Source organism: Schistocerca cancellata, chromosome 5 (assembly GCF_023864275.1).
Source record: "Schistocerca cancellata isolate TAMUIC-IGC-003103 chromosome 5, iqSchCanc2.1, whole genome shotgun sequence".
Lineage (NCBI taxonomy): Eukaryota > Metazoa > Arthropoda > Insecta > Orthoptera > Acrididae > Schistocerca > Schistocerca cancellata.
Window position 1 is genome coordinate 329,941,464 of NC_064630.1, and position 11,724 is coordinate 329,953,187.

The 11,724-nt window shown below is 42.1% G+C and overlaps 1 protein-coding gene across 1 annotated transcript in view; it reads right to left on the reverse strand.

Moving 5' to 3' along the window:
* LOC126188521 (neprilysin-1-like) overlaps positions 1-11,724 on the reverse strand; it is a 335,381-nt gene that overhangs the window by 9,757 nt on the left and 313,900 nt on the right. The window contains exon 16 of the mRNA XM_049930123.1: positions 2,589-2,665. Within this exon, the coding sequence (XP_049786080.1) occupies positions 2,589-2,665 (77 nt within the window). The remainder of the gene's footprint in view (positions 1-2,588; positions 2,666-11,724) is intronic.

An 11,724-nucleotide genomic window follows, 5' to 3' on the forward strand; every position in this document is an offset into this window, starting at 1 on the left:
CATAATCAACGTTACCCCAAAAGACCTACATTATGAATAACTTTTCTCACCATCCATGACGAGCGCCGCACCCCTGCGTCCGTCTCGTTCAATCGGCGGCCCCAGAGCGTCCTAACATGGCGCGTTCCAGGACCAACCGCCAATCGTTCAAAAAACTGGTGGTGGGGGTAGGACCTCAGTGAGAACCAACCTCACAAACTCTGCCCTGCTCATCCCCACTATCTTTGGAATCACGAACTCTCTGCCGAATCTGCTCACGTTGTTATGTTGGTGCTAAACTACCCTACTGCTACCATCTTTGACTAACCCAGATCATTATATATTCCATGCATAATTACGTCTATCCATCCACATACATCACGGGATCAAAGGAAGAGAGAGGAGGTGTGATACCAACAGAAGAAAAAATATACACGGAAGCATTCTTGAATCCAGAGGTTAATTAGCTAGGCGAAACAGTGAAAAGACGCCCTCGGCGTAAAATGAATTATTAAACATGTAGAAATTAATCAGTTAGTTAAATGAAGCGTAAACCTGTGACGTGTCAGTTCTAAGTACGACCACTGTCGCTATTAGTTTGCTTTCTGAATAAACAATATTCTAATAAAATCACAACTTGGGCCTACATCATTTATGTGTCGTTAATTTAGTTCCCGATATTATTATTACTGTTATTATATGTTATGTTAACTTTGTATTGCGCAAACTTGCCATCAGCCAGACAATTTAACGAAAGGGTCACAAGTGTCTAATTTAGAGCGTGTAATGCGACACGTGCGGTTCAACCCCTTGACGAATTTGAGTCAAGACATTTCGACGAAGAGGAACCGCATGGGAACCCAAACATCTTCGGGATGTTAGCTCGCAAAGAATACAGATATATAAGTCATTTAACATTGAGAGAAGCAGGAAGTGCAGTGAAATCAAAGCGAAAACACTGCAGGAAACCTACGAAGAAATCCAAAATTAAATGGTCACCAGAAGGACTGATTTAACATACAGAAATGTGAATGCATCTTAGGTGATTTTAAAGGCAAGGGTGCCAACATTAAGAGTGCAACGGGAATTCCACCCTTATTTGCATAGAAGGGAGCGGATAGATGCAAAGTGTACACTGAAAGGCCCTATGAGGGCAGTGACTTCTCTGATGATGTGAATGACGAAAAAATGAGAGTCGATGTGCAAGACTTGGGCGCACCAGCTTTAGAGTAAGAGTTTCATAGAGCTTTGGAGGACTAGCAATCAAATTATGCCGAACATGTAGATAACATTCTGTTAGAATTTCTGAAATTACTGAGGGAAGTGACAGACAAGCAACTATTCAGGTGGTGTGCAGAGAGTCTGGAGACAAACCATCAGATTTTCCAAAAAATATCATCCACGCAATCCCGAAGACCACAAGGACAGATAAGTGCGAGAACTATCGCATAACACGCTTAATGGTTCATGGATCCAGGTTTTTGACAGTAATAATATACAGAAGAATAGAAAAGAAATTTGACGATATGTTAGACGACCATCAGTTTGACTTTACGAAAAGCGAGGGCACCAGAAGAAGTTCTGATGCTGTGACTGATAAAGGCAACGAGACTTAAGAAAAATCATGACATCAACAAGTAGATAAAGTGAAGGAATTCTGCTGTTTTCGAAGCAAAATACGCATTACGGACGAAGCAAGGATGACATAAAAAGCAGATAAGTACAGGCAGAGAGGGCTCTCCTGGCCAAGAGACATCTCAAACACCGGGTTTGATATCGGAAAGAAATTACTGAGAATGTGCGTTTAGATCACAGCATTCTATTGTGGTAATCACGGATGGTGAGAATCTCGGAAAAGAAGAGGATCGAAGCTTTTGAGATGTTGTCCTACACAAGGATGATGACAGTTACGAGGGCTGAAAAGAAAAAGGAAGGAAGATTAGTCTTTAAAGTCCCGTCGACATCGAGGTCTTTAGAGACAGAGCACAAGCTCGGATTAAGGATGGGAAAGTAACTCGGTCATGCCCTTTCAAAGGAACCATGCCGACATCTACCTTAAGCAGTTTAGAGAAGTTACGGAAAACGTAAATCTGGATGGTTGGAGGACAATTTGAACCGTCGTCCTCCCGGATGCGAATCCAGTGTGCTAAACATACCGCTACATCGCTCAGTGACGGATAAATGTAAATACTGAGGAATATCTCCACAGAATCGGCGAGGAGGGGAATCTATGGAAATCACTGACCAGAAGACTGGAAAAAATAGTAAAACATGTGTTAAGACAACCGAAAATAACTTCCATGGTACCAGATGGACGGTAGAGGATAAAACTTGTGGGGGAACACAAACACTGGAGTTCATTCAACAAATAATTGAGGACACAGATCGCGAATGCCACTCTGTAATGAAGAGGTTGGAACAGGAGAGGAATTCGTGGCTGGCCACATCGAGCCAATCAGAAGGCTGATGACTCAAAAAAAATTCAAATTGAATTCGTGATTATTTATTGTGTTGTATGATTTTTTTAGCAGGAACTATTTTTACTTCTTTATTTTAAAAAATGATGAACACAAAACTATAAGCTTGTTATGTTTTTTGAAGTTTATTACCTTTCTGGACTTGGTGTGTGGAAGTCCATTTCCACGAGAATGATGTAGTCTTCAGGAGAGAGTATGGTGCAATAAATCTGAAACAGACAGAAAACAAATATGATTTGATTAACTGCAGTTTACAAAAAAAAATAAGTTGTCGATAGTAATATTCGTGTAGTTATGCGTTTAATATTGCTTCAGTGAGAATGCAGCTATCTGAAACATCTATTATCTAAGGTTTCAAGTGAAGACTCGAGTACATCTAAACATATTTTGCATTTGTTTTCTATTTTCGTTTCATAAGTATCAAAACAGCAGATGGTGAGGACCTAATGAAACTCAATGACTTAACCAGTCTGCTAAGATGTGAGAGCTCGGTAGGAAGACAGAACTGTTTGGAAATGAAGGGCCAGTAAAAATATAATTACAATGTTAATAATGTTTAACATATTGCGTTAGAAAAAGACATTTTTACGAAATTAGATTAAAATTCCAATTTCCCTTATCATGACTTGCCAGTATTAACCTAAGTTATGGTCTTTGGCCAAGGTATGTTCATTGCGAAACTTGTTTCCAGCTCACAACAAGATTTTTCAGCGCTGTTCTTTACCCGTCCATCAGAAAGGATGTCAACTATGACCAGCAAACCAAATTGTGATGTGATCGTATAAAGACTATGCCGAGGGACTGTATTTCCAATTCATGTACACTGACGGAAAATGGAAAATGTGACACCACGAAGTGCTAGTCTGATAATTATGAAACTGTGTGGAGATCTTCATAACATTTTCGGTATTAAATGATGAAACTTTCATTGAACTCGTAACTAATGACTTCCATCAAAGGCAGTAAGTAGTGTGATCCCCACGGCCACGCATAAACTTTTGATTTCGTTGTGGCATGAAAACAAATAGACCCCAAATGCAATCTTGAGGAATTTCTTGCCACGCCTGAAACACTTTCTGTGTGAGTTCATGAAGATTGCTGACGGGAGTCTGTGAGGATAGTATTAACCTACCCATAGCATTCCAAAGGCGCTCTTGAGTCACAAATCAGGGCACAAAGAAGGCCAGCAAAGGACCTGTACATTCCTCAAGGCATTTGGGTTTCATCTCCATTGTGCAGCCCTATAGTACTGGAATACTTCATGTGGTACCCTGCCCATGAGGGGAATAAAGACTCCCTTCGACAATTACCAAATCAGTCCTGTTGTTGTGTGCAACACGTTCCCATACTATGAGTCTAGGGTTTGTGGAGGTGTATCTCTCAAGAATTGGTGCTTCCTATACACTTTCAAGGCTAAAAACACATTTGGCATCGATTTTACCACCACAAACAGAAGCAAGAATATCGCTGAACACCACTGGATGCCTCTCAATGTCGCAATTGTCTCTGGCTCTATATAGGACAAGTCTGTGTTGTCTGTACATGGTGTCAGCAATAAACGACGCATGACAACTAAAGATCTCAACCCAGCTTCTTGCAACCTGTTAGCGACACAACCTGTGGTGGCAACCTGCGTATACATTCACTCGAAATCCCACAGTCATCATCCGGCTACTACTCAGAGCGAGTCGAATATTTCTGAGATCTTCTCAGTTGCAGTAGTTCTGGAAGGACCTGTCCCCACTCGTCTGTTGTCCTGAGTCCGTCAAGACACCAGTCGTCCTGCAGTTATTGAACTACATACAACTATCTATAGGACTTGTCGGTATAATGCTCCCGTGTACCCTCTGCCAATGATTTGACCTTTCTCAAAGTCCAAGCTGCTCGTGCAAGTCCTCTAGGCATACTGTATTGCGATCTCCACGTCAAAAGTTCCAATAGCCTTAGATACACAAAACAGCCAACATATACTCACACCATTCTCTACCTGCAGGAGTAACTTTCTTCTGTACTGACAATAAGCCCGTATAAAGATGAAATTTTAACCAACAAATCACGTCAGAATGGAAATATTATAGTATCAATTTGGTACCACTCATGCAAGGTTTTCATGTTGTAACATTTTCCGTTTCCATTAGCGCAGTATGTACAAAGGGCCATCGTACCACATTGCATCGACCGAATGCATGCTTGGACTGCAGAAGTCCTCTCGACGTCCAGATCGCCAAAGCACCACCTCCATAAACCTCAAGAGTTGAGTAACCAATTCGGAAACCAAATTTCCAGTCAAGCAGTAGCCTTTCCTCCCCGACGTGTTGCACGAAAATTTGGTATTCGTAGATTCCTGAAAGGCGTTTAGCATTGTACCACATTGTAGATTACATAAAATAACAAATATATGATTGGCTCAATGAATGTCTGACTGACAGTAGCCGGTAGGTAATACTGAACAGCGAATGTTGAACAGAAACAAGTGTATGCAGGCCGAGTCCTCAAGAGGCGTAATAGGACCACCAATATTATAAATGTACACAAACGATTTATAACTTCGACTTGATGAAATGAATATCTTTATGCCTGTACACGTGGATAAATGCAAGATAATGCCCACAATATAGAGAAGAAACAATAATTGATTAGATTATTAGGGATGAACATGGGATGTAAAATACATCGTTGAAACTTTTAGAGGTAATAAATACTACACAACGATACGAAATGACATCAAACTGTGAAACATGTAGTAGGGAATGCGAATGAAAAACGGTAAGGTTTTGGGAATTTGCACTGCGTATGTAAAGGAAACTGCATACGGATAGCTAGTGCAACCAATTCTAGAGCACTGCTGCAACATTTGGAGATCATATCGAGTATGACAACAAACATCAAACTTATAGACAGAGCCGCTGCTAGGATCGTTACAGGTCGATAAAGACCAGAAAAAGTACAAAAGCATCCGGGGAATGTAAATAAGAACCTTTGGGAGAAAGATGAATGTTATCGAGTAGGGAGCCAGCACTCACACACGACTGTGTGACAACTCAGCGGCCACCATCGTGTGTCTCGTGTAATGATCATGAGAAAGCGGAGCATACACAGAGGTATTCTTGTCTCGCACGGTACTCGTATGGAATGGGACAAAGTTGTTAATATGAAGGTAGTCTGAAAAGTTCTTGGTATGGTAATTAAAATGTGAAAATATGTTATCATAATCCTTTTAGTTCTTCGACATAACTTCCCTTAGCAATAGCAGAATTCATCAAGAGGTGTTACCATAACATTACGCCACCTCTGCAGCGCTACATGTACGACTACTCTCCTGCAACTGCAAGCCTGACGGAGCCAGGTCTGGGGAGTAGGGTGGTTGTTCCAACAGTTCATGGAACAGATATCTCAAATTTCCATTTCCAGAACCTTATTAGTGGCAGGTCTATTGCTTCATGAAAGGTCACTTTTTTACTGCAAAATATGTTCTTTTCATCGAATTTTTGTGCATCTAAATCAGAAGGTTAGAATAACTACCCACAATTATTAGTTCATCTTACGGAAGATTTACAACTAACATAATTCCTTTCGCATCTGAAACACATGCCCCATGAACTTTTCATTCTAAATATAGTGATCACTTTTCAGGGGCTTTTCTTTTTATGCAAAAAGACCAAACACTGTTCAGAAATTGTCGTCCAAATACGTTTCTGATCCACTGTGAGTAGGCGTGGCACCTACTTTCTTAGAGTTTTCTCATGTGCAGTTCTTCATGCAAAATGTGGCACACATGTTCTTGAAACTCTATAATGCTACGAACCTTTGTATGCCAAACTTAAAGGACTATATCATCCTCTTTCCGATGATTTCTGCTGTGGTTGCACATTTCTTCAGTCGAAATTCAAGGAGAAAACTCGCCATCTATGAATATCGAATGAATTTCGATTGGCAATGTAATATCACATTTGTGTCAGATACTGTGCGGTGACCAGGAACCCCCAACAAGTTACACCTTGCATAAGAAAAGCGAACATTATAATTACATTATCTCTGATTCTTCTGTTTTCTGATTTGTTGTTATCTCTGCTGTTGAATGCAATATTAATGACTCTGATTTTGTTTTTTTCTCTGATAAAGACGAAGTGAATTTATAATTATGAATATTACGTATTACAATTCTATAGTAAGAGGAAAAGTTAAATTCAAGGAAGAAATAAACGAGTGCTCATCTCTGATAAATAACTAAGAGTCGTACGTAAATATTATTCTTTATAGTCTTTCTAATTACTATAGAACGTTTCAGCTACACTACATCGACGTGGAGTTGAAGAAACCCTGGGGAGATTGCGGAACGAACCTGCAAATAAAAATGGTGACTTTCAACGGACTGAAGACCGCTCGAGAAGAAATATGCCACAGCTCTTTACCAACATATTACCACACGACAAAACACACACAAGACGAGTTAAGTTTCAGTGGACATTTCAATACACCATTTGAACAAAGAATGTAAGCTAATCTTGTATTTGAAACCATAAAATACAATAAAACTAACAATATAGGGGCACACTTTCTTTTAAAAAAAGCTTTATCACTGCATGATCCTCGATTCTCTTTATTTCCGAAACTTCACGCATCGCGCGTTGCTTCAGCAGTTGCTAACAGCCACGATTTTTTATTGATTTATTTCTTTTTTTGTTGATCTCTGAATTGTTTTATGCGAACCGCAACGACTGCATCTTCTGTGTCAGCCTCTTCATATCAGAGTAGAACTTGCAACCTATGTCCTCAATATTTGCTGGATGTATTCAAATCTCGGTACACTGAATAATGTGTGTGAAATCTTATGGGACCTAACTGCTAAGGTCATTAGTCCCTAAGCTTACACACTACTTAACCCAAATTATCCTAAGGACAAACACACCCATCCATGCCCGAGGGAGGACTCGAACCTCCGCCGCGATTAGCCTCACAGTCCATGACCGCAGCGCCTCAGACCTCTCGGCTAATCCCGCCCGGCGTAGACTGAACAGTATGGGCGAAAAACTGTTTCCCTGTCACACATCTTTCTTACTATGAGCTTCGTTCGTGGTCTTATTTTCTTATTGTTCTCCTTAGTGTTTGTACATTTTGTATATTGCCCGTCTTTCCCTATAGGTTACACCTACTTTCTGAGAATTTTGAACGTCTGGCACCATTTTACATTGACAAACTGCCTATTGGATTCTGTTTCGGGTTCTTCGGCCGACGTTCATATAATGATTTTATTGACGTTTCGCCAGCACGAGTGCCTGGCATTGTCAAAGCTTCACCGTCCATTGCCGGTGGTGAACTGGAGCCGAGCTCGCGGCCGCAGACTATATGTACCTGGCGTGCCAACATCCGATGGCTTCTCCGCTGTCATTTCCGGTGCGGTTCTCCTCTTGCTACCTGCGACGGTCGTTCGCTGCAGTACGGGCAGCCAGGATCCGTTTACCTTAAGGCCTTCCTCTTTCTTGTTGAAGCTGTTCACGTGTGTTTGTATTTCTACAGCTTCTCTGAACAAGCGCGTGTGATAGTGCTTCTCTACAGCCAGAACTTCCGTGTCGGCGAATTTTGTTACGTGGTCTGTCTCACTCAGTGCGTGCTCTGCCACGCCCGATTTCTCCACCTGCCCCAACCTGCAATGTCGCTTATGTTCTTTGATCCTGGTGTTGATTGATAGTCCAGTCATTCCGCTTGTGCATGGTGTACAGTATATTCCCGACGTTGCAAGTGGGTCCCTTTTCTCCTTTGCCAATCTAAGACACTCTTTGATCTTCCTCGTCGGTTTGAAAATCGTCTTTGCGCCATGTTTGCGCAGTATACGGCTGATTCTGTCCGTCACTCTGGGAATGTATGGCAGAAAGGCCGTACCCGACATTTCTTTTTCTGATTCCTTACTTCGCCGAGTGTTTGGCTCTGTTACACTTCTAATATAATTTATGGAGTACCCATTGGTCCTCAGAGCACTTTCCAGGTGTTGCATTCCGCGTCTGAGGTGCCGCGGCTCACGTATTCGTGCTGCTCGCGTTACGAGCGTATTAATCATGCTTCTTTTCTGGCTAGGTTGGTGGTTTGATAGTTTGTGCAGGTATCGGTCCGTGTGTGTCGGTTTTCGATACACGCTGTGTCCCAGGTTTTCGCCATCCCTTGTGACCAGCAAATCTAGAAATGGCAGTTTTTTGTCCTTTTTCTACTTCCATGGTAAATTTTTTGTTGGCATGAAGGCTGTTGAAGTGTCTTTAGAAGTCACCGAGCTGTTCTTCACCATGGCTCCACACAACGAAAGTATCATCGACGTATCTGTACCACACCTCAGGTTTCCAAGTCGCCAGGTATAGTGCCTGTGCTTCGAATTGTTCCATGAAGAAGCTGTCCACCACTGGACTAAGAGGACTACCCATGGCGACGCCTTCCAGCTGTTCATAGAAATTGCCATTCCACGTGAAATAGCTCGTGGTGAGACATGCATGGAAGAGCTTTGTGATGTCTTGCGGGATAATGGAACCGATGTTCTCCCGAACGTCACTGAGTAGCACTTTCGCACACAGAGAAACAACATCAAAGCTGACCAGGATGTCGTTTGGTGCAAGTTTCAGTTTCTTCAACTTCTCAATGAAATGTCCTGAGTCCTTTACGTATGTGTCGGTCTTCCCCACGTGTGGCTGGAGCAGAGAGGCCAAGTGATTTGCCAGTTTATACGTCGGTGAGCCAGGAACGCTAACAATCGGTCTCAGTGGAACGTTGTTCTTGTGGATCTTGGGTAATCCATACAGCCGAGGTGGTAGGGCTTCTTTGTTGCGCAGGTTTCTCTATAAGTCTGCCGGCAGAGATGACGCCTTGATTAATCGATTCGTATTCCGTGTGATACGCTGCGTCGGATCTGCGCTTAGTTTTCGGTACGTCGTCGGATCTAATAGGTCTCGGATCTTTTGCTCATAATCATTTTAAATTGTTGAAACTTTTTTGTAGATCAAAAAATTCTATTAAATAATCATTTTACATCGTTGAAAATTTTTTGTAGATCAAAAAATTCCATTGGCTTTTCTTCATTGTTGTTAGGTCTTGCTTCCATGATCAAGCGCAACGCCACAAATGCCTGTATGGTGCCTTTACCATTTCTGAAGTGAAGCTGTACGTCACCTGAAAGATCTTCAGTTTCTTTTCCATTCTTCTGTATGTTATTCTTCTCAGTAACTTGGGTGCAAGACCTGTTAAGATGGTTTGCGATAGTTCTTACGCTTGTCTGCCCTTTTTCGGGATTGTGTAGCTGATATTTCCCCTAAAGTCTCTCTGTTTTTAGCAAACAGAACACAGCATGTTGTTATCAATGGAGAGACGTCTACAGACGTTAAGGTAACCTCTGGCGTGCCATAGGGGAGTGTTATGGGACCATTCCTTTTCACAATATATACAAATGACCTAGTAGATAGTGTCGGAAGTTCAATGCGGCTTTTCGCGGATGATGCTGTAGTATACAGAAAGTTGCAGCATTAGAAAATTGTAGCGAAATGCAGGAAGATCTGCAGCGGATAGGCACTTGGTGCAAGGAGTGGCAACTGACCCTTAACATAGACAAATGTAATGTATTGCGAATACATAGAAACAAGGATCCTTTATTGTATGATTATATGATAGCGGAACAAACACTGGTAGCAGTTACTTCTGTAAAATATCTGGGAATGTGCGTGCGGAACGATTTGAAGTGGAATGATCATATAAAATTAATTGTTGGTAAGGCGGGTACCAGGTTGAGATTCATTGGGAGAGTCCTTAGAAAATGTAGTCCATCAACAAAGGAGGTGGCTTACAAAACACTCGTTCGACCTATACTTGAGTATTGCTCCTCAGTGTGGGATCCGTACCAGGTCGGGTTGACGTAGGAGATAGAGAAGATCAAAAGAAGAGCGGCGCGTTTCGTCACAGGGTTATTTGGTAAGCGTGATAGCGTTACGGAGATGTTTAGCAAACTCAAGTGGCAGACTCTGCAAGAGAGGTGTTCTGCATCGCGGTGTAGCTTGTTGTCCAGGTTTCGAGAGGGTGCGTTTCTGGATGAGTTATCGAATATATTGCTTCCCCCTACTTATACCTCCCGAGGAGATCACGAATGTAAAATTAGAGAGATTCGAGCGCGCACGGAGGCTTTCAGACAGTCGTTCTTCCCGCGAACCATATGCGACTGGAACGGAAAAGGGAGGTAATGACAGTGGCGCGTAAAGTGCCCTCCGCCACACACCATTGGGTGGCTTGCGGAGTATAAATGTAAATGTAGATGTAGATGCAGATGTAGATGTAGACCCTTGCGTTTAACAGTGGAATTCCTCTAGTACTCTTTGTGTTGATGTCCTAACTTTTAATATCACCTGAAACTGTTTTGACTTTTCTATATAACGAATCAGTCCTTCCGATGACCATTTGTTTTTCTACTCCTGCTACCGCTATGCTTTAGGTTACCCTCAGTCTCACTTTATTTTATTTTATTGTATAGTGACTTACAATGCTACATTCCTGCCTTTTCCTGAGCAATTTTGTACTTTATTCGTCCATTGATCAATTGTTGCCCAAAGTTTCTTCGCAGTTAGCATCGTTTTACTGTTTCTGTTTTTGTTATTTTTGAAGATGTGCTGTTACTGGGCAGGATGACACAATTTCATACGGATCCTGTTGAGTAGAGTACAAAAATGTAGGAAAAATCACGCACCCACATTTCGATTTAAATAAATTGACATTTGACAGTTATCGGACTGCTGTACTCCCACCATCAATGGGGGACTGGAATTGTCGATTCCCACTGTGTTGTTACGTCCTCTGCGCAAAGCATTGTGCCTGCTAGTTCAAGTAGAAGACTTGTCTGTTACGTGAGTTACAACGTCTGATTAGAGAATTTTCCGTGATTTTTGTAGTAGATAGAAACTTAAAATAACAAAATGGTTCAAATGGCTCTGAGCACTATGGGACTTAACTTCTAAGGTCATCAGTCCCCTAGAACTTAGAACTACTTAAACCTAACTAACCTAAGGACATGACACACATCCATGCCCGAGGCAGGATTCGAACCTGCGACCGTAGCGGCCGCGCGGTTCCAGACTGTAGCGCCTTTAACCGCTTGGCCACCACGGCTGGCTTAAAATAACACATTTGTTGAGTGTAATATGTTGACAAAAGCCGGCCTGAGTGGCCGAGCGGTTCTAGGTGCTACAGTTTGGAACCGCACGAACGATACGGTCGCAGGTTCGAATCCTGCCTCGGGCATGGATGTGTG